Source organism: Pelobates fuscus, chromosome 10 (genome assembly GCF_036172605.1).
Source record: "Pelobates fuscus isolate aPelFus1 chromosome 10, aPelFus1.pri, whole genome shotgun sequence".
NCBI lineage: Eukaryota > Metazoa > Chordata > Amphibia > Anura > Pelobatidae > Pelobates > Pelobates fuscus.
This window is the reverse complement of record NC_086326.1, coordinates 102779489-102806887: the sequence shown is the minus strand read 5'-3', so window position 1 is coordinate 102806887 and position 27399 is coordinate 102779489. Positions and strand designations below refer to the sequence as shown.

The 27399-nt window shown below is 46.4% G+C and overlaps 1 protein-coding gene across 1 annotated transcript in view; it reads left to right on the top strand.

Moving 5' to 3' along the window:
- Nucleotides 1–27399, top strand: part of WDFY4 (WDFY family member 4) — a 344228-nt gene that overhangs the window by 74332 nt on the left and 242497 nt on the right. Inside the window, exon 4 of the mRNA XM_063434671.1 lies at nt 22652–22755. Coding sequence (XP_063290741.1) covers nt 22652–22755 — 104 coding nt within the window. The remainder of the gene's footprint in view (nt 1–22651; nt 22756–27399) is intronic.

The window sequence follows — 27399 nt, the reverse complement described above, 5'->3', positions numbered from 1 at the left end:
AAGTTACCCATGCCAATTCCGTTATAATTGGCATAACAGGTGTAGTTTTCCTTATAGATCGTAATACCATCTGGGGGTTTGACATCTTTGATTAGGAGGGGGTATTCTACTGTCCATGCTTTGCAGAGGGACCTGTTAAAATTGTAATGGTAGGCAAAAAGACTTAAGATGCATTCCTCTATTTCTAGTGGCAGAGTTAAGGGTACGGTGCCGAGGTGTGACCGGGCACCACCACACACATAGCATGCGGTTCTGTTATGTTTGTTGGCATTATATTTCATCCATCCCGACCATAAATTAACATCATTAAAACCTGTTTCAGCGCCCATGGTATCTTCAAAGGTGGGATTAGCAATGGCCATCATGTCTTTAAAGGACTGGATGTGTGGTTTTAATGGGTTTGGGACCATGTGGGTAGCCCCTTGCCACTCTGGAGAGTGGCACATATCTTTTAGGTAGAAGTGCCCTAATTTATTATAAGAACCTTTCTTCCAATACATTCCCATTACGTACTGGTCTGCATCCGTTGGACTGGGATGCTCTATGTTTAGAATTAATTTCATGGGTGTACCTCCTCCAGGCTTTCTTAAAGTCATTCTTTGGAGGAGGTCATCTACCTTAGACAAGGCACTTTTGGGTTTGTAACCCCAGGCAGGCCCAGCATTCCACCCTGCAGCCCCCCAATGGTTACAGTTATGCCCCCATTGTTTGTCAACTACACAAACATAGGGGTCTTTTACATGAGGGATATCTCTATAGATGGTTTGAATTTGTGACGTAGGGAATGGGCAGTCTACAATGTCACAATAGTCAAAAGTATATGTAGCCACTCGGGTACATGAGGAATTGTACCAGAAGGTATACCCACTGGCATCTTTAGTAATGGCTACTTGTTGGGCCTTAATTAGGCTAATTAAGGTGATAATGTACCGGGGTACATGATTGTGCGGTGTCTGCTTCCTCTGGGGCAGGAGTCTTCTTGCAATGGGAAGCGTCGATCCAATGTGGCCTGCCAGCCAACTTGACGGAGGTTGAAGTGATCAGGAGAACTTGGAATGGTCCGTCAAATCTTGGTTCCAGGGTGTGTTTCCGCACAAATTTCTTGACCAGGACCCAATCTCCGGGAAGCAGGCTGTGGGTACCCGTATCAAAATCGGGATCTGGAATCGAAGAGAAAACTTGGGCATGTATCTTGTTCAAAGCACTTGCAAGTTCAGTCACATAATCTACCAAAACATCAGTTTGAAGCTGAAGCTGTTGGAGGTAATAACAACCTAGTCTGGGTGCAGTCCCAAATAGAATCTCATATGGGGATAGTGAGTACTTCCCTCTAGGTGTGTGTCTAACGCTGAATAAAGCTATTGACAAGCTTTCTGGCCAGGGCATCTTTGTTTCTTGTGACATTTTTAACATTCTAGCTTTTAGGGTACCATTCATGCGTTCCACTTTGCCACTGCTTTGTGGGTGGTAAGGGGTGTGGAAAACTAGGGTCACCCCCAGGGCAGTCCAAATTTCTTTAGTCACTGTTGCTGTAAAAGCTGGGCCCTGGTCACTCTCAATAACTTCTGGGAGTCCAAATCTATATACAATATCTGCAAGTAGACGCTTTGCTGTTGTCTTGGCAGTGATATTGTCCACTGGATAGGCTTCTGGCCATCCTGAAAACATATCCACTATCACTAGTGCATATTCATGGGGACCACTCTTTGGCATTTGTATGTGGTCAATCTGAATTCTCTGGAATGGGTACATAGGCTTAGCCAGGTGTTTCAAGGGCACTTTGGTTGGTTTTCCTGGGTTGCATTTTGCGCAAATAACACAGGCCTTGCAAAAGTTGTTGACCAGTGTAGTAATTACAGGTGCTTCATAATACTTCTGTATGAGAGCAGCCATTAGGTCTTTTGACAGATGTGCAGGTCCATGTGCCCATTGGACGACTGCTGGATATAAATTCTTAGGGAGACAGAACCTAAAATTGTTGTAGTATACTCCATCTTTTAGGACTGCTCCTTTCTTCTTCCATTTCTGTATTTCCTCAGGGGCAATTGCAGCTTGCTGTTCCCGTAGGATTCTTAGGTCAGTAGGAAGAATCTGCAAGGTAAAAATAGGAATTTCTTCGTGTCCGGACACTCCTTCATCCACTTCCTGCAGTTCTCTTGCCGCTTGCTTAGCAGCCTGATCAGCTAAATGGTTGCCCTTTGCTTCATCTGTATCCAATTTCCCGTGTGCCTTCACTTTCAGAATGGCCACTTCTTCTGGGAGTAGGAGGGCATCCATTAGTTCCTTGATTGCAGAACTGTGTTTGACTGGCGTACCGGCAGTGGTAAGAAATCCTCTTGTTTTCCAAATTAATCCGAAGTCATGTGCCACGCCCAATGCATATCTTGAATCAGTGTAGATGTTGGCGCGCTTTCCTTCAGAGATCTTGCACGCTGAAGTCAGGGCTTGCAATTCGGCTTCTTGTGCAGACATTGTTGGTGGTAAAGATGATGACATGATAATTTCATCTATTGTGGTTACGGCATATCCTGTGTGGTATTTTCCTTCTTCATCAGCATACCTTGAGCCGTCCATAAACAGAATGAGATCAGGATCTACTAGTGGATCCTCATGCACAGTTTGGTAAATGTGTTGTCTCCATTTTCATCTGTTCAAAACAGTCATGAGGTGTCTCTGGGTCATAGTCATTTACTATGACCAGATCTTGAAATTCATTTTCCAGGAAGTGGCGTGGCCATGCTTCTAGATGGTCAGTTGCTGGGTATTTGACAACGCCATTTTCCTGTAGCTGTGATTCATTCATGGTGGCCCATAATTTTTCCATGGGCCCAAGATCATTCCATGATCTTGTCTTTAACTTGGTGACAGGGACATGTGGAATGGCAATGTCCCAATGACGATACAAATGTTTGAGTTCTGAAGGTAGATGAATCAAGACCATGCTGTTGCCTTCAGAGTCACAGTAGAAGTCTTGTGAAGTAAGTTTCACCTCTACCAGATGAAAGAGCTCATCTTCATAGTGTCAGGGTACCTGCTGTCTCTACCTCTGTGGAGGTGAGACACTTGGACGTTCTTCCTCGCAAAAGGGTTGAATCACTCGTTCCTCGGTCGTTTACACACCGGCCGCGAGGGATCCACTTCCTTTTATGACGCGGCGTTCAGTAGCCGACGTCATGACGACACCCAACCCGATCTGTCAATCAAGCCCCAAGCACGAATGAGGATTCGTCGGGGGCGTGATTACCTGTTTAGAATCAGGGTATAAAAGAGGTCTTTCTACGTTTGTTCATTGCCCTGTCGTGGTTCTAGCTTGTCTAGTCACTCAGTGCTCTTGTATTCTGTTAGTTTCTTTGGTTTTGACCCGGCTTGTCTGTTCTACCTAGTTTACCTCTTTTACCCTTTGACTCGGCTTGTCTCTCGTTTACCTGCTCTCTCGTTCCCTCGACCTCGGCTTGTCTCTAGACCCCTACCACCCCAGCAGTACCCCTACCACCCCAGCAGTACCCCTACCACCCCAGCAGTACCCCTACCACCCCAGCAGTACCCCCACTCCCCCACATCAGTACCCCTACCCCCCCAGCAGTACCCCTACCACCCCCAGCATTACCCCTACCACCCAGCAGTACCCCTACCACCCCAGCAGTACCCCTACTCCCCCACATCCGTACCCCTACCCCCCCAGCACCCCTACCCCCCAGCACCCCTACCATCCCCCAGCACCCCTACCACCATCAGCAGTACCCCTACCACCATCAGCAGTACCCCTACCACCCCCAGCAGTACCCCTACCACCCCCAGCAGTACCCCTACCACCCCCAGCAGTACCCCTACCACCCCCAGCAGTACCCATCCCCCCCCACACACAGCACCCCTACCCCCACACACAGTACCCCTACCCCCCCACAGCACCCCTACCCCCCCCACACAGTATCCCTACCCCCCACAGCAGTACCCATACCCCGCCAGCAGTATCCCTACCCCCCACACAGTACCCCTACCCCCCCAGCAGTACCCCTACCCCCCCACAGCACCCCTCTCACACACGCATACAGCACCCCTACCCCACGCACAGCACCCGTCTCACACACACACACAGCACCCCTCACACACACAGCACCCCTCACACACACAGCACCCCTCACACACACAGCACCCCTCACACACACACAGCACCCCCCTCACACACACATACACACAGCACCCCCCAAACACACACACAGCACCCCCCCAAACACACACACAGCACCCCCCCAAACACACACACAACACCCCCCCAAACACACACACAGCACCCCCCCAAACACACACACACAGCACCCCCCCCAAACACACACGCACAGCACCCCCCCAAACACACACACACAGCACCCCCCCAAACACACACACACAGCACCCCCCCAAACACACACACAGCACCCCCCCAAACACACACACACAGCACCCCCCCAAACACACACACACACAGCACCCCCCCAACACACACACACACAGCACCCCCCCAAACACACACACAGCACCCCCCCAAACACACACACACAGCACCCCCCCAAACACACACACACAGCACCCCCCCAAACACACACGCACAGCACCCCCCCAAACACACAGCACCCCCCCAAACACACACACACACAGCACCCCCCAAACACACACACACAGCACCCCCCCAAACACACACACACAGCACCCCCCCAAACACACACAGCACCCCCCCAAACACACACACACAGCACCCCCCAAACACACACACACAGCACCCCCCCCAAACACACACACACAGCACCCCCCCAATACACACACACAGCACCCCCCAAACACACACACAGCACCCCCCAAACACACACACAGCACCCCCCAAACACACACACACAGCACCCCCCCAACACACACACACAGCACCCCCCCCAAACACACACACACATCACCCCCCCAAACACACACACACACAGCACCCCCCCAAACACACACACACAGCACCCCCCCCCAAACACACACACACAGCACCCCCCCAAACACACACACAGCACCCCCCCACACACACAGCACCCCCACACACACAGCACCCCCACACACACACAGCACCCCCCCCCACACACAGCACCCCCCCACACACACACACACAGCACCCCTCATACACACACCACATCACCCCTCATACACACACACACACACACACACACAGCACCCCTCATACACACACACACACACACACAGCACCCCTCATACACGACCCCCACACCCACGCCCCCCCCCCACACACACACCCACACGCACCCCCCCCCCACACACACACACACACACCCACACGCAATTGCCGTGGTGGCACTTTAAGGGGAAAAAAAAGTTGGTATTGCGGTTTGGGCACTTGGGCTCAAAAAGGTTCGCCATCACTGTCCTAGACGAGGTGGCTACTAGAGAGCTTCCTGAAAATTTGAAGGATTTAATTTCTTTTATTTCTCGTATTGACGAACGTTTAAGAGAGAGACAGAACACTCGTGATAATAGTCGTAGACCTTCCTTTAAACTAGCGCCTTTATTTCAAAGTCCTCAAACCACTATCCCAGTTTTTTCTGAACCTATGCAAATAGGCAATACTCGCCTCTCAGAAGAGGAGAGACAGTACAGAAGAAAGGAGGGATTGTGTATGTATTGTGGAGTAAGAGGGCACCTTCGCCTAAATTGTCCTAATCGTCCGGGAAACGCTTGCACCTAAGTTTCTCTAGAGGACAGGCCTTGGGTGTTTCTATTTTGTCCTCTATACACAATTATAAAGATCACAGGCTTCTACTACCGGTTTCTTTAGCATGGGAGAAGGGAGTAATAAAGACTATGGCATTATTAGACTCCGGAGCTGCTGAGAGCTTTATCGACCAAGTTTTTGTTTCTAAACACTCTATCCCATCCCAGCTAAGAGATACTCCCTTGGCCGTTGAGGCCATAGATGGTAGACCATTATCTGAACCTGTGATTTCTCATGAGACTATACCTGTTATTTTGACGGTTGGTATCTTACACGAGGAGGATATATCCCTTATGCTTATCTCTTCCCCTTCTGTTCCTATAGTTCTGGGGTATCCATGGTTAAAGAAACATAACCCTATTATTGATTGGGAGCTAGGGGAGATAACTTCATGGGGTCAGGGTTGCCAGGACAGGTGTTTACAGAAAGTCTCACCACTTTGCGTAGGTAATACACCGGTTAACTCCACCCAGTCTACAGACTTACAAATACCGTCTCGATACATAGATTTAAAGGCAGTCTTTGACAAGAAGAATGCTGATACTTTACCTCCACACAGGTCCTTTGATTGCAAGATTAATCTCCTACCTGGTACTATGCCTCCGAGGGGCAATGTATATCCTTTATCCACTAAGGAGAACTTAGTCTTAGAGGAGTATATCCGTGAGAATCTAGACAAGGGATTCATTAGGAGATCATCCTCGCCTGCCGGGGCCGGTTTTTTTTTTGTGAATAAAAAGGATGGCACGTTAAGGCCTTGCATTGATTACCGAGGTCTGAATAAAATAACTATCAGATATGCATACCCAATTCCCTTGATTACTGAGCTCTTTGATCGTTTAAAGGGTTCCAAGATTTTCACCAAGTTAGATCTCAGAGGGGCGTATAACTTGGTGAGAATTCAGCAGGGAGACGAGTGGAAAACAGCGTTCAATACTCGATATGGGCACTATGAGTACACGGTAATGCCTTTTGGGCTCTGTAATGCACCGGCAGTATTTCAGGACCTGATCAATGAAGTTCTTAGGGAATTTCAACAGGAGTGTGTTATTGTATATTTAGATGATATACTAATACACTCTAGAGAAATTGAGACCCACCACAGACAAGTCAGAAGGGTATTGCGCAAACTCCTACAACATGGGTTGTACTGCAAATTGGAGAAATGTAGTTTTGATCAATCTCAGATAAACTTTCTTGGTTACGTGATTCTGGGGAAGGCTTTAAAATGGATCCGGATAAGCTCCAGTCTATTTTAGATTGGCCATTACCTAGGGGTCTCAAGGCCATTCAGAGGTTTATTGGATTCTCCAATTATTATAGGCGCTTCATTAAAGGATACTCTTCCATTATTGCTCCTATTACCAATATGACCAGACAGGGGGCTGACACTAAGACTTGGTCTACTGAAGCTCTCGTTGCCTTCAAGACACTTAAGGAACTTTTTGCTTCTGCACCAATTTTAGTTCACCCCGATATAACTTTACCTTTCCTACTCGAGGTTGACGCCTCAGAGACAGGTATAGGTGCCATCTTGTCTCAAAGGTTAGGCGTGGATAAACCATTACATCCATGTGTTTTTTTTTCCAAGAAACTATCTGGGACTGAAAGCAGATATGATATTGGTGACAGGGAACTACTAGCTGTTATCATGGCCTTAAAGGAGTGGAGACATTTATTGGAGGGGACCTTGCATCCTGTTACTATTCTGACGGAGCACAAGAACTTGTCTTATATTGGGGAGGCCAAGCGCTTATCCGCCAGACAAGCTCGTTGGTCCTTGTTCCTCACCCATTTCAATTACGTGCTCACTTATAGACCTGGTTCTAAGAACTCTAAGGCCGATGCTTTGTCTCGCCAACATGAACCTTCTACTATATCTGAGACGGTTTTCTCTTCTATAGTTCCCAAGTGCAATATTATCGCCAACACTAGCCTCAGGATTCATTCTCCGTTGCTTGCCGAGATTATGAAGCTACAACATCTGGCTCCTAGACAGAGTCCTGAGTCACGGCATTTTGTTCCTGCTGAACTCCAACTAGAACTGCTACAATGCTTTCACAATAGTAAGGTGGCTGGGCATCCTGGCATTCGTAAGACATGTTCCTTAATAGCCAAAGATTTCTGGTGGTCCACCTTACGTAAAGATATTAGGGATTTCGTCGAAGCATGTGAGGTCTGTATGAAGACTAAACGACCTCAGACGCTTCCATGTGGGCTTTTGCATCCCTTGGAAATTCCCGAGAAACCATGGACCTGTTTGGCTATGGACTTCATTGTCGATTTACCTGTTTCTAAAAAACAGACTGTGATTCTCACGGTGGTTGACAGGTTTACTAAGATGGCTCATTTCGTGCCCTTACCTAAACTTCCATCTTCCCCTGAATTGGCTGAGATATTCGCTAAAGAGATATTTCGTTTACATGGGATACCTTCCGAAATTGTTTCTGATAGAGGTTCCCAATTTGTTTCCCGTTTTTGGAAGTCATTCTGCTCTCAAATGGGTATCAAATTGAATTTCTCTTCTGCCTATCATCCCCAGTCTAACGGAGCTGCTGAACGCACTAATCAAAAGATCGAACAATATTTGCGTTGTTTCGTTTCCGAACACCAGGACGATTGGGTTGGTCTGATTCCTTGGGCAGAGTTCGCACACAACAATCTCGTTTGTGATTCTACTCGTTCTAGCCCCTTTTTCATGAATTATGGCTTTCATCCCTCCATTCTTCCCTCGGTTTCTCCTTCCCAAGGAGTACCGTCGGTTGATGTTCATGTTGCCAATCTGAGGAAGTTGTGGGATCAGACTCGACAAATTCTTCTGCATAATTCCATGTTGTTCAAGAAACACGCTGATAAACATAGAAGGGCGGCTCCAGTCTTTATTCCAGGGGACAGGGTTGTCAGGGTACCTGCTGTCTCTACCTCTGTGGAGGTGAGACACTTGGACGTTCTTCCTTGCAAAAGGGTTGAATCACTCGTTCCTCGCGGTTCCCTCGGTCGTTTACACGCCGGCCGCGAGGGATCCACTTCCTTTTATGACGCGGCGTTCAGTAGCCGACGTCATGACGACAACCCAACCCGATCTGTCAATCAAGCCCCAAGCACGAATGAGGATTCGTCGGGGGCGTGATTACCTGTTTAGAATCAGGGTATAAAAGAGGTCTTTCTACGTTTGTTCATTGCCCTGTCCTGGTTCTAGCTTGTCTAGTCATTCAGTGCTCTTGTATTCTGTTAGTTTCTTTGGTTTTGACCCGGCTTGTCTGTTCTACCTCGTTTACCTCTATTACCCTTTGACTCGGCTTGTCTCTCGTTTACCTGCTCTCTCGTTCCCTCGACCTCGGCTTGTCTCTAGACCATTCTTTACTACTACTTACGTTAGTCCGGCCATTCTAAGGTCCAGTATACGTACCCTGTACCTGTTTGTACTCTGCGTGTTGGATCCCTGTCCCGATCCTGACACATAGCAAGGTTCAGGAGTGATGTTTGGCTTGTACCACATGGTACAGAAGGCATATCCTGCTCCATCACAGAGAGGTGTTTGTCCGTCATAGAAGGATAAATTGGGATGCATCTTCTTGATGGTGCCAGCAAGAAGGAAAACATAGGTTTCATCCATGATAAACCCATAGTAGATACTCCCTCAGGTAGTGGGAGAAGGGTGGACGGATTGAGAACCTGACATCTTTGTATGGTAATGTTGTCAGGTAACAGGAGATGACATTGAAGACGGAGGTGTCTGGCAGGAGAGACATGCTTGAGTTGTACTTGGTTGATGATGGCAGAAATGTCATGAGGGGCCAAAACAACTAGAGGGTGGCCAAGGACCAGGTCTGCAGTTCTTTCAATTAGTTCTTTGGCTGCAAAAACGTCCCGAAGGCAAGAAGGGGTTCCTCTGGCCACAAGATCCAGTTGGCAGGAGAAAAATCCAATAGGCCTTTGTCGTCCTCTAGATTCATGTGCTTGGGTAAGAACTCCTGTAGCATGGCCCTGTCTTTCAGAGACAAATAACTTGAAGGGTTTGGTATAGTCTGGAAGGCCAATTGCAGGAGCAGATGCAATGGCACGTTTTAGAGTGCAGAAGTTGTCATGGGCCTCTGTGGTCAAGCAGAATGGGTCTGATTTGAGGGTATCATAGAGTGGCTGCATGAGCAGAGAAGCTTCTGGGATCCAGGCACGGCAGTAGGAAATGAGGCCTAGAAAAGCATGTAGAGACTTTGAAGTCCTTGGAGGTGGAATATCCAGTACTGCTCTAACTCGGTCACGGGTGAGATGTCTGGTACCCTGAGATAGGCAATGGCCAAGGAAGATAACAGTAGGTTGACAGAATTGAAGCTTGAGACGTGAAGCTTTACATCCTTGTTCTGCTAAATAGCAAAGGAGATTAATTGAGCATTCTTCTGTTGTGGGTATGTCATCTCCACAGAGCAGCAATTCATCCACATACTGAAGCAATACAACCTCTGGATGGTCAGATTGCCATGGATCAAGAATAGAACACATGGCCTTTGCAAATTGACTTGGGGAATTTTGTGCCCCTTGGGGCATGACAGTCCATGTATACTGTTGTTTTTCATGTGTGAAGGCAAACAGGTATTGGCAGATTGGATCCATGGGTACACTGAAGAAGGCATTGGCCAGATCAATGACTGTGAAGTACTTTGCTGAAGGTGGAACTCCAGAGAGCAGAGTGTGTGGGTTTGGCACAATAGGGGTGTCCAGGACTGTTGCTGCATTCACTGCACGGAGATCCTGGACCATTCTGTACTTCTCTGGTTCTCCTTTGGGTGTCTTTTTCTTCACAGGAAACAACGGGGTGTTGCATGGTGATTCACATTTGACAAGAGCATCCTTCTCCAGGAGTGCTTGGATTTGAATTGTGATAGCTGCAGCTTGTGCTGGTTTCAAAGGGTACTGTGATTTCCTTGGTAACTTTGCTCCTGGAATGAGTTTTACCATCACAGGTGGGACTTTTAGGTGACCTATGTCCTCTGGGCCTGAGGACCACAGTTTTGTTGGAACATCTGTTTTTAGTGAATCAGGGAAATTAGACCTCAGTTCCTTTGCATCCCCATGGGGTTCTTCTAAATGGAGCATCAGAGGCAGGGAGCACAAGGCTGATGTGTCAGAAACAGATAGAGGGGTAGATAATTCTACTTGTCCATCTGGAGTGAAGATGATAGATGCCTGCAGGCGTGAAAGAACATCAGCGCCTAACAGGTTAATGGGGCATGTGGAGGACACCACAAAACGAGCAAGCAAGCTAGGATAGTTGCCAACCCGTAAGGGAGTTGTTAAAGGACTTTGTCTTGGTAGGCCATCCACTCCTACACATGAAACATCAATTTTTGACAGAAATGAAGGGTCTGGCAGGTCTTGTTCTCGTAGAACACTTCGGGCTGCACCTGTGTCAACAAGAAATGTAGTAGGTTGTCCTTCAATGGGTAGGGTCACAGTGGCAAGTGGCCCCCCTTGATCCCCTGAAGACACTGCCATGACAGGGGTTAATGACACAGGCTTGCCAATTTCCTAATCATCTGGCTCCTCAACAAGTGGAATGGCTTTTGGGGCCTTGGGGGCAGGAGCAGACTTGATCACTTTCTTGGGTTCTGGGCACTCATTTTTAAAGTGTCCTTTTGCTTTGCAATTGAAGCAGAATCCATCCTCGGGTCTGGTTGCTCTGGGAACAGTGCCAGGACGGGACACCATAAGGGGAGCTGAATTGGGCTTTCTTGGAGTCTGAGCAGATTCTAGTCCCCTAGCAACTTGGAGTAATGTATCCAGAGGAACAACTCTAAATTCAGGGCGTGCAGCAATGATTCCCTTGCGTATAGATTCTTTGATGCCTAGGACAAAAGCACCGGACAGCATTTGAGAATGAATCTTATTCGTAAGATCAAATCCCAAATCTGTGAACACTTGAAACAGTCTTGCATGGAACCTCTCCACTGATTCTCCTTTTTCCTGTACAATATCAGTAAGGCCTGCAGCCTGATCCGCAAGTTTATCCTTAGCCCAGTCCTTTAGCTGGTTGCAGAATGCTATTCCTGAAGAGTAATCAATATCAGTCTCAAGCAAATTTGTGCTGAGGTGGCGGGCTATGCTAGGCCAATATGCATCTCCGGCCTTAATGGCACAAATGCTTAGTAAATCACGCCATGCTGCGGAATAGGTCTTTTGAATCTGAACTATCCCTCGGTAAAAAGGCATTGGTTGCTTTTCTGGGTCAGGGAGTGATTTCATCAGAGCACTAGCCTGAGTGTGATTAAAAGAAACATATTTAGGAGGGGCCTGCTCTCCCCAGCCCATATGTCCGAAGGGAACAGCGAGGCTGAGGCTCTATGGCATCCGGTGAGCCCTGGTAACCATGAGAGCCAGCCTCTTCATACTCATCTTCGTATGTGACCTGGACCCCTCTGGGAAGTGGAGCTGCTTGAGGTGTCAGGACCGGGGGATATGAGGGGATCCCGGATGCCGGGATGGCCAGTGGGTTTTGAGCACGGGGTGAGAAATCATTAGGAAGTACCGGCATTAGGGGTGCTGGATTACTGGGGGCCGCCATATTGGAGGCGTGAAAGGAAGCTGCGTTAGGGTCAAGAGAGGTAGTGGCGGCCATGTTGGATGTGGGCACATCCGGGGCAGACTGTATCGGGATGGGCGTGAACGGGGCCTGGGGTGTGGCTAGGGAAAGGAAGTAGGGATTGTTTGGATAGGACAGGGTCACGGGGTAGGGGTATGGCCAGGCCATCTGGGCAGGGGTTAAGGCGGAACCTGGGGAGGGCGGGATAGCTGGGCAGGTACTAGGAAGGGAGGTGGGATATCCGGGGTAGGGAAGTGAAGGTGGGGAGGCGGGAACTTGGGCTGCGGGAGGAGTGGGCAGAAGGGAGGACGGAGAGAGATTAGCAGAGGCAGGTGTAGTAGGAGGGACCGAAGCGGGTGTAGTAGGATGGGTAAAAGCAAGTGAGGAGGGGTTAGTGGACTGGGTGGATGCAAGTGGGAGGGTAGGATTATTGACGGAGAGAGAGCGTAGAGAAGGAATGACGGATGAAATAGCTGGATTAGACAGGGAATTTAGTGCAGGGATGGATGAGGGTGATGGTAGTTGTAGGGATGATGGGGGGGAGAATAAAGATCCATCAGAATTCAGGACCGGGCAAACAGGGGCGATGACGGGATGGGTGATGGGAGAGTTAGGGGTTGGGAACATGGTCAGCTGAATGTCACTCATTGCTGACTGAACCTTGGGAATGGACATCCCCTGGGCGCCATTTTGGGGCGCTGGCTGAGGGAACCCCCCAGCAACATAATTATTATGAAATACATACAGTTTTAAACCTTTGTGATCAATTTCTTCCTCAACCCAACCTTCCCGCTGAATAGCTCTTGCTACTCTGTACCAGGCTTCTGCTGTACGAAGCAAACCATTATCTGTAAGCTTGCCTTTCTTCTCTGTCAGTAATCTGCGCCAGCTCTCTGGCTGTAATCTACCACATGAAGGTACAGCAATTCTATACACTTTAGCAATCTTTTCAACACCCTTAACCATCTCTCCACCCTCTCTGTCTTCAACTAGATCACACGCTAACCAGCCCTTACTGGGCTTATCTAACCCCTGTCCCATTTCCCCCTATAAAAGGCGTCCCAGATATAGAGGAAGAAAATTAAACAGAGTGTCTACAATGCTCGACTGCCACGTGAAGGGTGGGTCCCTACGTGCGTCTTCCCAAAACGTAGACTAGTCACTTATTCCGCCTACCCGAGGTAGCCACGGATTGGAGCGAGGTGAGAAGTGTGTGACCAATCACTTCTCTCACAAAGAGAAATAGGAGGGGAAAGTGTAAATAACACAGGAAGTAGAGTAAAAGTAAAAAGTGAAAGTAGAGACAGACACAGGAGTTTGAATGACTCCCAATTAAGACAACATTTCAATTGAAATACAGTGCATGCATCACAGTTCAAATAAATTCAACAGTAATCCCTTTCCTTTACTCATGTGGCCAAAGCCACCTCCCCCAACCTCGTAGTGTCCCCGCTCGGAGAACGACTTTCGTAAGTCTTTCTACCAGCGGCCACGGAAAACAGCTAACACCGCCCGAGATCCGTAAGCCTCCCCCGTTAAAGTGGACCGATAAACGTGACCACCACTTCCCTCACTCCCGTAGTGCCCCTACGGACCCACCCGTAAGTCTCACTACCACGTGGTGATGGAGACAGCAATGCCTGCCCGAATCCACGCGCCACAAATAAAAATTGGAATGCCACCAGCCTCAGCGCTCGAGGCTGGAGGGTACCACCTCTCTGCAAGCAGAGCAATGTGCACAATGAGGCTAGCTAGGCTATCAAAGTGACACCATGGGGAATCCCCAGGAAGCAGTGAGTCTACACCCCTCCACAGATTCCCCCCTCCTCTTTTTCCTTACTGTTGCAGCTACCCAGCACCTAAAAGAGGTAAACAGGCAAAAGAAGACCCCCAGGAAACTTCCACAGGTCCACCCCCCTTTTTCCTTACAGCCACAGCCACGTGGCTCCTAAAAGGGGTAAACAGGCAACAGAGGACCCCCAGGAAAACTACCACAGGTCCACCCCCCTTTATCCCAAAAGGGGTAAACAGGCAAACACTCTACCCGGGCACTTAAGCTAAAGACAGACCAATACAAACACACCCAGGCAACAGATAGGCAAAATGCAGGTAAACAGGTGGGTAACAATAAGGCACCGGGCAAGTTATTACCTGACTTTGATGTCCTCCCGGTAGCAGTCACAGACACTGGGACGGGTCAATCAAAGGGGCTGGAACATACCGGCTAGGCTCTGCAGCAGTCTCTACCGTGTACTGGGAGGTGATCAGTCTCCTTTCCTTCCCCCAGTATTCCTCCGTCCAGCAGCGTCCTCTGGGACGGCTTACCGGCCAAAGGCCATAACCCGGTGCCCCACGTTGGATGCGCCAATTGATATAGATTATTTTAAGCAAACAAATATGTTTGAATGACTATCTGTTCCTGTCCAAATCTGAGATGATTAAATTGCGTATACGCAGAAGTAAATTCACACTGACACATGGAGTTCAGGTTAAAAGAACTTCGAGAAAATTTAATGGCATCTGGCAAAAAAGCGGGCAGACCCTTATAAGAGCAAAATTACATCATCATAGAATATCAAGATAACAACAAATAAACATCATTAATTGGGTTAGGTGTTAAGTGGCTATGTCAATACCCACCCATCAATATTATTAATTGGCTTAAGTGTTAAGTGGCCGGCTACATGACCTCCCACCGAGAGGTGGCGTCATCTTGGACACGGGTGTGGACACGATGGCCCAGGCGCCATCTTGCTAGCACGAGGCTTTACTCGATGGGAGGGGGGGCTTTAGGCACCATTTTGAGTAGTTAGTGATGTTAGGTTCGAGGTCAGTTTCAAGGCTTTTTTAGTGAATGGACATTTCATTAGTTCAGTTCTCATGATCTAACTATGGCATACATTGTTACATATTACAGGAACTTGACAATTCCGGTGTTACTCATATCCTTCTAGAAAATGCATTCTCTTGCTAATATTCTAAATGCTGTTAGGAAAATCTGTCATATAATGAAGTTAATGGAGTTAATGGGGAATTTTAATAAAGGTTTTACCACAACCAGGCCCACTCACCAATGGGACATTGCTAATGGAACAGTATTCACCCCTGCTGGATCATCTGCTCCTGGCTAAGGTTAGCTAGTGCTGAACTTTCTTTCTAAATCTTATGTACATTATATCTGGTTATTTACATTGAAGTTTTAGATCTGTGTACAGTTTTTTTTTTTTGTATAGGCACTACTGGATCTCCTTGTATAACTCACCCGCTGAGCCTTTCCTGTTAAAGGGAGCCACCTGGACCCACGTCTAGGCTTTAGTAAATATCCCCCACCTCCAGAGTTCCGGGGTTAAGGAACTTGTTATCATTGCACGCTACCGTGCGTATAGCTACATATGCAACATTCTGTAACCCTTATAGCCTAACTTCCTTGCCCCTTTCCAGTTAGCTTTTCTCCGACAGTAACTGACAAAGGCCGTTTTTTTTTCAAAATTCTTCTTAATTTTTGTTTTGTGATTTATGGGCCCTGGACAAAACAGGTTACAGAGGGGGCAAATTACAGTTTACCTGGGCATGGTAATTCCCGACACTGGTATATCCTACTTCCTAAACATTCGTTTTCAATTTCTTCTAAATGTCGCTATGCAGAACCCCACAATATTATTTTGTTTTGTTGTATTCCTACGTGATTTATTGTATTTTTGTTAAAGGGACTCTCCAGTGTGAGGAAAACAATCTGTTTTCCTGGCACTGCAGGTCCCCTCTCCCTCCCACCTCCCAATCCCCGGTTGCTGAAGGGATGAAAACCCCTTCAGTCACTTACCTGAGTTCCCACCCCCCCCCCCCCCCCCCATGGCGGTGGTTTCGGGTCGCCGCTGCTCCTCCCAGTCATTACGTAGGTCGGTGAACGAGACTGATCCCGCCCGCCTGCCGCGTAGACCTAATGCGCATGCGCGGCAATGCCGCACATGCGCATTAGAGCTCTCCATAGGAAAGCATTGACAATAGCACAGCCACTAGAGGTGGAGTTAACCCTGCATGGTAATTATTGCAGTTCATAAAAAACTGCAATAATTACACTTGCAGGTTTAAGGGTAGTGGGAGTTGGCACCCAGACCACTCCAATGGCCAGAAGTGGTCTGGGTGCCTGGAGTGTCCCTTTAAGTCTTTGTTACCATGACATGGCGCTTTCTTATATTATCAGCATTGGTCACAGTTGTATTTTGCCACATGTACCACGCTTCTGCCTCAAAAAAAAAATGAATGTAAAAACAATTTACAACTAATAAATAAACAAACAAACTGTAGGTTTGTCTTTAACTTACACTTGACCAAACATTTATGTAATGTAAAAAGTGAAAATATGCAAACACAATGACTAGTAGAACAATCACATTGCAAATCAATATATGTCAGTTGGGCTGCTCAGTGAACCACATAAAACACTTCTAGTGTTCAGAACAGCATTTCTATTCTTCTCAGTAGAAGATCTGGGTAGCCTAGCAATCAATTCTTCTGTTATGGAGAAACATAAAAAATAAATTTGCCTTGAAGTTTAATTCGTAAAACTCAAGTGTGTGTATGAAAAGGAGTCCAGGCTGTTACCTCAAAATAAATACATTATTAACCCAACTTTGAATAACTATTGTAAATGTGCAACTAAATGTCATTTTTTTTAGATACTATGGTAGACATGCTGTGTTCATTGATAGATAGATATAGATATACATTTTTTTTCATAATAAAAATGTCAGAATCTTTAACTAGAAATGGTACATTTAACTTTTCCCAAAAATAAATTAAGGGACCTTCGTTGCATAATAGAAATGTGAAAAAAAACATTGTTATGAACATATTACTTAACTTAATGCAGTAATGAATCATTCAAATTATATTCTGTAGTTCCGCATAATGTGATGAAATAAATTACAAAATTATCAAGAATTAAAAGAACACTATAACGTCAGGAATACTAATGTGTATTCCTAACGCTATAGTGCCCTGGTGGCTGTTTAGGTCCCCAACCCCTATAGGGAATAAAAAGGGTATTTTACTTATTTTTCTCCCTCACTGTGCCAGTCTCTGAGTTTCTGTTCCGCCCGTGGGAAACCATTGGGAGGTTAGTTACAGCAAAATGCCACCCTGTGCTTATAAGATGATCACTCTGAGACCATATAATTGAAACAGAAGAGTTTTACTTGGCTATTGTGATGTCTGAGTGACAGCCATAAGAGGCATTTTAACCCTACAAGAAAAATTAGGGATAGTTTGATTATTGTTTCTGCAGATTATGAGTCGATATTCTGTCTTCCACATCCGAAAACTCCAGCTGCCAGCCAATGAGGTGCTATGTCACAACTTCACATCACTCCTCCCTGTGAGGCCCTGTATAATGAGCTTGGCTAAAGGCAGGGAATAATCTACTATACTGGACTGGCTGACTGAGAGTGAATTCTATCAGCAGTGAAACTCCTATCAGTAACGGCACTGTACATTCTGGGATCTCACTGATTACAGCATGTACTGGTTGCCTGAGAGGGATAGACGTGTGATTGCTGTTATCATGTTCAGTTAATGCCAGATTTGTGTTGCTTTTTCAAAACTTTAAGTGTACAGTATATTATCACCAGTTATGTGTCCGTACGGCCAACTCACGCTTGCAGGACTTTTCGCGGGCAGCTCCCTTCCTATGGAATAGCCTGCCTACCGCCATCAGACTCTCCCCTAGTGTAGCGGTACTTACCCTTTCCAGGGGCCGGCCGGGGTCCTCTGTTCAAGCCGCACGCGGCCCTGCTGCTGCACGAGCCGCACGCTGCTCATCCGATGGCTACAACAAGAAGGCCGGCAGTGACCGCGAGAAGCGTTCACGTGTCCCGCCTGACTCTAAAAGCGCGCCGCGGGTCTCGGGCGCACTCTTAAAGGGACAGTGGGAGCCTAAATTGGCAAAGGCCTCCCATTGGTCCCTGTCATGCCACACTCCCCATACACTTACCTTTTGGGGGCGTGGATGTGACAGGGACCAATCAAAATAGATGTTAAGATATATATATACTCACGTCTTTCCCTTAGTTCCTTGCCCTATCGTGGTTTCTGTTTCAGTTCCCTTTAGCGCTTGTTGTATTCAGTTGTGTTCCTTCGTACTTGACGTTGGCTTTGTTTTCTGACTACGTTATCTCTTTATCCTTATCTGTTCTGTTTGCCGGCTTGCTGTTTTCATGTGTACCATTCCCCGGCTAGTCCTAGTTTACGCTGTCTCTTTGTGCCCTTGACCTCGGATCGCTCCTGACTCTGTACTTCTCCTATATACGCCGAGTCCAGCCACTCTAAGGTCCGGTAGACGTATCTCCCCTCTGTGTTGTCTTCTGTTTAGTTGAATCCTGCGTGTTGGGGTATATTTTCGTTACACCTAGTTTAGGGATCGACCGATTATCGGTTTTACCGATATTATCGGCCGATATTCGGTATTTTCGGCAATATCGGTATCGGCCAATATAGCTACCGATATTGCCGATAATACCTCCTAGGACCGCCAGGCTCATTACAAGCCTGGCGGTCCTGGGGGGTCCGGCAGCAAGCGCTGGCTTACCTTGCCAGCAGCTCCTGCAACTCCCCTGTCTAAATCTCGCGAGACCCGCGGCCGCAGAGCGTTGCCATGGGTTACCATGGCAACGCTCCGCGCGGCACTAAGGGCCGCGAGATTTACACTGGGGAGCTGCAGGAGCTGCTGGCAAGGTAAGCCAGCGCTTGCTGCCGGACCCCCCAGGACTTAACAAGCCACCGGACCACCAGGGAATACTATATCCCCCCTCCCTGGTAAGAAGCAGGGGACTAAAAGAAACAAAAAAACACACCATTTAAATATTAAAATAAAATAAAAATAATTAACATAACACCCCCCCCCCCCATTTTACACAAATTAAATCACTACACAAACACACACACACACTGCATTACAAACATACACACTACACATACACACTACACAAACTGCATTACAAACATACACACTAGACATACACACTACACAAACTGCATTACAAACATACACACTACACAAACATACACACTACACAAACATACACACTACACAAACTGCATTACAAACATACACACTACAAAAACTGCATTACATACATACACACTACACAAACATACACACTACACAAACTGCATTACATACATACACACTACACAAACTGCATTACATACATACACACTACACAAACACACACACACACTGCACAAACACACTGCATAATATACACACACTACACAAACACTCTGCATAATATACACACACTACACAAACACTGCATTATATACACACGCTACACAAACACACACTGCATTATATACACACACTACACAAACACACACACTGCATTATATACACGCTACACAAACACACACTGCATTATATACACACACTACACAGACACACACACTGCATTCACTTTACACACACTACACAAACACACACTCTGCATTCACTATACACACTACACAAACACACACTCTGCATTCACTATACACACTACACAAACACACACTCTGCATTCACTATACACACTACACAAACACACACTCTGCATTCACTATACACACTCCACAAACACACACTCTGCATTCACTATACACACTCCACAAACACACACTCTGCATTCACTATACACACTACACAAACACACACTCTGCATTCACTATACACACTACACAAACACACACTCTGCATTCACTATACACACTACACAAACACACACTCTGCATTCACTATACACACTACACAAACACACACTCTGCATTCACTATACACACTACACAAACACTCATTGCATTCACTATACACACTACACAAACACTCATTGCATTCACTATATATACACACTACACAAACACTCACTGCATTCACTATATATACACACTACACAAACACTCACTGCATTCACTATATATACACACTACACAAACACACTGCATTATATACACACACTACACAAACACACTGCATTATATACACAAACACACTGCATTATATACACACACTATACAAACACTCTGCATTCACTATACAAACACACACTCTCCATTCACTATACACACTGCATTCACTATACACACTACACAAACACACTGCATTCACTATATATACACACTACACAAACACTGCATTCACTATACACACTACACAAATACACACTGCATCCACAACAAACACAGCTCCCCTGTCTAAATACACTCCATCCACTACATGTGGCATGTATATTTTGTGCATTTACCGTTAGAAATTGTTTATTTTTTCAAAATGGTAAATGTACAGAATATTGGCAAGTTATCGGCTATCGGCCTGAAAGTTCACAGATTATCAGTATCGGCTCTAAAAAAATCAATATCGGTCGATCCCTAACCTAGTTTTGCATCCTTTAAGAAGTGCCTTAAAACCGATCTCTTTAGGAAAGCTTATTGTAATGGCACCCCCAGGCATAAAAGGGTTAAACCGCCATTTAGTAGATCTTCCCTTCCAGAGACACAGGCACAGCTACTGCAGAACACCAAACTCCCAAACTGGATACCAAGTAGCACTCCAAACTCCCGAACTAGAACCTCACGAATAGCTGCTAGCAGACGAACAGGAAAAGCACCCAAGCGGCTTACACTCCTGGCAATCAGTCTCTAACAGCATACAGTAAATCCCCCCCAAAAACGAGACAAAGCTCCGTGTTGGGGTTCAAGCAGTGATCAGACTGAGCTGTATCTTTATTGGCCTTATAAAAACATTTTACAGACAAAGTCCCACCCACAAGGTTTTGTGGAACATCCAATCAAAACATACAACACAGATAAACACTCCCACAATGACATCAAAATCCCTCCTCTCTATCCTGGAGATAATTGGGAAGTAATCCAATTATCTCCAAGGACAGAGGCAAAACTCCATTAAGCACATGGCAGGAAAAAGACAGTAAAATACAATAAAATAAACAAGGTTACATTTATTACATAAAATACAGACATGCAAAATATCCACAAATAGCTTAGGTATGAGCGCACATTATTACTGAATGGCGCTCAGACCACACACATACAGTTCAATTGCCATGGAGCCAAAGTCTTTTATTACACGAATAGGCTCCATGGCATAGCTATCTGGGTTCAATTAGTTCATTCAGTAAATCCGAGAATCTACCGAACGCCAGGGCAGAAATACATGAATATACCTGTCTGCATAGGAAAATAAAGTATTTAAATGCCGGTCCATAGTCAAAAGACGGCAGGCAACCAGGCTCCTCCAATGCACAGTGGCGAGATTGGTCTCGTCACACTTATGGCCTCCCAGATTAACCTCTACCTCACATACCTGTCTCTTGCTCTCTCCTAAAGAGCAGCACTCTACTCTCTCCTCCAGCTCTGCTTCACTCCCACCTTATTTGACTGCAAATTCCTGTCCTATTGTGTTTTACACCCCAGCTCCTATAGAATGTAAGCTCGTTTGAGCAGGGTCCTCTCCAACCTATTGTTCCTGTAAGTTTTTTGTAATTGTCCTATTTATAGTTAAATCCCCCTCTCATAACATTGCAAAGCTACGGAATCTGTTGGCGCTATATAAATGGCAATAATAATAATAATAATAATATTGGCTCCATTAGTAAGTGAGTGATAATCTGTATCGGCATTGGCTCTGGAAACATAACAGATGATCCTTACTTAGAATATTTGCAATACACCAATGATTTTACTTTAACAGTTAAGGGGGGAGGGTAATGGCATGCAGACCACTTCATTGTAATGTATCAGATTTATAGGTCATACTTAAAAAGGGTTTTGTGTGACACTAATTTTTATCATAAAAGTGTTTGTATGAGACTAGTACAGTGCAATGCACATGAGACAATACATATTCCTTTGTACACCTTCATATTGCATCTTATTTTAAAACTGAGCTAACCTCTATATATGCACACAAGCAATGGAATTAGTAAGCATTCCATTTTTCTGGAGCACACAAACAGAAATGTTTGCAGCCTCTACTTGATGCTAATGTTCAGCATTTGTACAGTTCAGCCCTTCCAATAATCACACAAATTAATAAAACCAAAAGGAAGTGAAACAAAAAATAATTTAAGCAATCTTTAAACTGCAGCTGAAAAATAACACACATAAAAGTGAGAAAAATAGTGTGATTGTTTTTGATTTGATTTTTTCTCCCATCTTTCCCACGTTGATGGAATTCCAATATTTATTTGGATTGAATCGTTTTTGGATTACTTGAGTTTGTTGAAGACATGGGGGGCACCTATAAATTTAGTATAATAATGAAATAATTTACCTTCTCTTTTCAGGGGCAGCCAGACTCTCGCTCACAAGTTTCCTTCAGGGGGAGGAAGAATGCATGTCTGGATACCTCCTTCTAAAATCAGTTTACTTGTTATCCCGAACAGATCAGGTATGACACAATCATAATAACCAGAATGATTGCTACTGCTTTTATATATTTATTTTAAATAAATAGAAGGGGTTTTATTTACTGCATTGGAACACATTGTAGTGAATTGTAAAATAGTAGTTTTCCAAATCAGTTATGTTTTGGCTACATTTGGTAAATCAGGTTTCAACTCACTACAATTAAAGTTTGTGGAATAAACCCCCAAACCTCCTGTCATAAACTTGTGAGAATTTTAGTTAGGAAATATATATATATATATATATATATATATATATACACACACACTCCATTAAAAGCTTTAAAATGTTTGACTGTGTGACAGAATGCTGGTACGCCGTCACTTGGGCCCCGGGGAACAGGCAAACATTGGGACTGGGGTTGAGAGATTGTCACATAGAGAGACTGTGTGGTCACGTGGGTGGGGGCTGGGACTTTCTCCTTTTTTAACTCAGTGAGCTGAGTCACCTATTGTTGATTGTGTGTTTCCCTTTAATTAATGTATAAGGTTTTTACTACATATGCAAATTAGGTGTTCTGGAATAGTGTATTTTATTGGTTATTAATATGCTCACTGTGATTGGTTGTTTGTTTCGGCCCAGTATGATTGGCTGCTGGCCCAAACCATTGCGTGTTTACTAATGAGATCACTTGTGTATAAATACCTGGGTGTGCCTAATAAAAGTTAGTTCCTGTTCTACCCTCAAGTTGTGTGTGTCTGCTGTTCTTCGGGGAGAGGTGTTAGCTGACTGAATCTTCGTGAACGGGTTGACATCTGTGGTTTGGCGGCGGGAAGAAGCCGTTCGGACGGGTGTGCTCAGTTGGGGCACAGGGGACCCATCACGCTGGTGGCCAGCAGCGGGATATGCTTATTCCATCAAGGATCCAAACTACAACAGAGAAGAGAAAGTGTACCCTGGCGAGTAAGAGCCAACCGAGAGAGCCATGGAGTGCAAATGGCTGATACGGACGCCTGGATACAAGGCGATGCTGAAATTAGCAGAAAAAAGGAATCACAGCAGAGTGCAGAGAAGGCTGACAATCTACGGAGCCAGCCCCTCTAAGGTGACCATCCGAGTAACTGGGTCCGAGGGGAGGAAACAGATCGTATGACCTGTGTGGAGGAAGAACATCAGTCTGGCTTTTACTAAACGCCTCCCTAACCTCCCAATACTGTATGGGAATTTCGGGGGTCAGAGACGTAGCAGCGGGTAAAGCAACAATGCCCACTTTTTTAGTAATGTGAAACATGCAGTTTTCCTGCCAGTATTTACCCCATTCCAGTATTTCCCCCTTAGTCCAGTCAATATGAGGGTTATGCTTGAAGGGAAACCTAATACGATGGGACAAGAAGGGGAAGCGATTATCTGGAAAGTAATGTCTTCCTTATGCAAAGCTCCTATCGTAATGCAAATCGGCAAGATCCCATGGGTAATCAATGGTTGAGATAGGGGTCTCCCATCAATAGCCTCAACCGCTAGAGGTGATGATCTCTCCTTGATTGGTATAGTGTGTTTCTTAACAAAATACAAATCAATAAAGTTACCAGCCGCACCTGAGTCAGCCAGGGCTTTGCATGAAAAGTTCTTCTCATTGCAAAAGGCAGAAATGTCAAGGAGAAATCTGCCTCGGGAATTGCTTGAGGGCATATCCATTACACCCAAGACCTGTCCCCTTAAGGTTCTTAGGTGCGGAAGTTTTCCGGACGTATAGGACAAGCATCTCTCCATGTGTCCTTTTTTGCCACAATATAAGCAAAGACCCTCTTTTCTCCTGTACTGTTTCTCTGCGTCAGACAGTCCAGTAACCTCTAACTGCATAGGTTCGGGTTCAGACAGTGTCGGTTGGCCAGAGAGAACAGGTTTGGAGACTCGAGGTGCTAGTGACCTAGTCAAATGTCTAGTTCTGTTCCGTTTCTAGCAATTTCCCTGGTCCTGAGTCTATTATCGATCTGCATCACATAAGTAATAAAGTCATAACCTCTTAGGTAGGTCTTTGGCAGCAATTTTGTCAAGAATATTCTTGGATAATCCTTTTTTAAAAGCGATTAATCCATTATTTGTCCAGTCTACCTCAGATGCTAAAGTACGAAGTTCTATGGAATAATCTGAGATATACCGGTTCCCTTGTTTGATATGCATTAAGGCAGTGGAGGTGTCTTCCTCCCTGCCAGTGGCGTACATACCAGGGTCGCAGGGGTCGCGGCTGCGACCGGGCCCGGCCCACCAGGGGGCCCGGCCGCCCCTGCGACCCGGTATGTAGCCACTGGGCCAGCCTCTTCTCCTGGGGGGCCCTAGAGCCGGCCACCTCCGGGCCCCCCCGAGGCTGGCCCTGCTGCCACCCAGCTGGCCCTGCTGCCACCCAGCTGGCCGGTCCTGCGGGCGCGCGAGGGAGCACTCTCCCCTGAGTGCTTCCTCTTCAGCTCCCTCGCGCACCGCGTAGGGATGCCGGCGCCGGAAGATGACGTCATCTTCCGGCGCCGGTATCAGTACGCGGCGCGCGAGGGAGCTGAAGAGGAAGCACTCAGGGGAGAGTGCTCCCTCGCGCGCCCGCCAGCCTGACTGCCCGCCTGGTGACCGGACCCCCAGGAGCCCAGCAGCACCACTGGACCCCAGGGAATCCCCTCAGCACTCCAAAAGGTAAGGAGGCTAGGGGGATTAAATACAAAAAAACGTTAGTGTGTGTTAGTGTGTGAGTGTTAGTGTGTGTGTGTGTGTTAGTGTGAGTGTTAGTGTGTGTTAGTGTGAGTGTTCGTGTTAGTGTGTGTGTGTGTGTGTGTGTGAGTGTTAGTGTGTGTTAGTGTTAGTGTTTGTGTCTGCTAGTGAGTGTCAGTGAGTGTGTTACTGTGTGTGTTTGTGTGTGTGTGTGTGTTTGTGTGTGTGTTAGAGTGTGTGTGTCTGCTAGTGTCAGTGAGTGAGTGTGTGTCTGCTAGTGAGTGTCAGTGATTGTGTTACTGTGTGTGTCTGTTACTGAGTGTGTTTGTGTGTGTGTTAGTGAGTCTGTTTGATGTCTGTTAGTGAGTGTGTGTTTGTCAGTGAGAGTGTATGTTTTGTAAGTGAGTGTGTATGTATGTCTGTCGCTGAGTGTGTCTCTGTCAGTAAATGTGTGTGTCTGTTAGCTAGTGTGTATGCGTCTGTTCGTGAGAGTGTGTGTGTGTCTTCAGCACTTACCTTTCTCCAGCGCCGGACTCCCTTGGCGCAGGGGAACCCTCCGCCTCTCAGCTCCGAATGCGCATGCGCGGCAAGAGCCGCGCACGCATTCAAACCGCCCATAGGAAAGCATTACTCAATGCTTTTCTATGGACGTTCAGTGTCTTAGAATCGCGGAAGCGCCTCTAGCGGCTGTCAGTGAGACAGCCACTAGAGGCTGGATTAACCCTCAGTGAAACATAGCAGTTTCTCTGAAACTGCTATGTTTTCAGCTGCAGGGTTAAAACCAGAGGGACCTGACACCCAGACCACTTCATTGAGCTGATGTGATCTGGGTGTCTGTAGTGGTCCTTTAAGTGTGTGCATCTGTATGCACTGGTGTACATACCGCGGTCGCAGGGTTCGCAGCCCTGCAACCCCTGCGACCAGGTGCCCGCCGCAATGTGTTGCGGCCCCGGTCCGCCAGAGTAAGCGCGGGGGGTTGGTGGGGGCCCACGGATCAATTTTCGCACCGGGGCCCCATGGGTCATGTGTACGCCACTGCTCCCTGCCTAATGGTTTAAACGTCAGTTTGAATTCCGCAAGGAATTCCTGGTAACAATGAACGATACTCCTATTACTTTCCTATAATGGATTAGCCCAGGTTAAGACCTTACCTTTAACCCCTTAAGGACCAAACGTCTGGAATAAAAGGGAATCATGACATGTCAGACATGTCATGTGTCTTTAAGGGGTTAAGTTGGTTCATCAGATACCCAATCTTAGCTCTATCTGAAGGAAATGAACCAGGTGAGGCCTTAAAGTGGTACTCAATCTGATTGAGAAATCCTGGATATTACCTAAAAAAAAAAATGCGGGGGGGGGGGGGGAGATAAGGAGATTGTAGGTGCCTTATATACTATAGGTGGAGGTACATTAGGCAGCGGTGACATAATCGGAGAAGCCTCAGGTTATAAATGAGCCGTCCTAGTAATGAGTGTGCTAAAAGCCTGAGCAAATTGATCCATACGGTGATCATTCTCCTCTAGCTTTCTCTCGCAAACTGCTATGTGCGGGCACAATTCTGCAAGATCTATGGCCATGTCGTAATGTCAGGATTACTAGTTGATCCCGCATGCAGAATTGTGTCACACCTAGGACTAAGGATAACGTATTACCGGACCTTAGAATGACTGGACTTAACGTATCCAAAAATAGTCTAAAAAAAAATACTTGCTGAGGTCAGGAACACAGAATTAGACACAACGATGAGGGAAAGCCAAAAGTCAAGGATACCAGAATTAGCTAAAACAAAGCCAAAGTAAAATAGATCAGGAACTCACTCTCGGATTACCATCAAGATGAAACCACAAAAGGGCAATGAGCAAAAGGAGAATTGGGTTTAAATACCCCTCCTGTGGATCCGATTGGCCGTAACCGGCCTTTGACCCCAAAAGCAATTACCAGGTTTCCATGTGCATGATTGCGGCTCAGCACAAACCCTCCTTTGGATCTGATT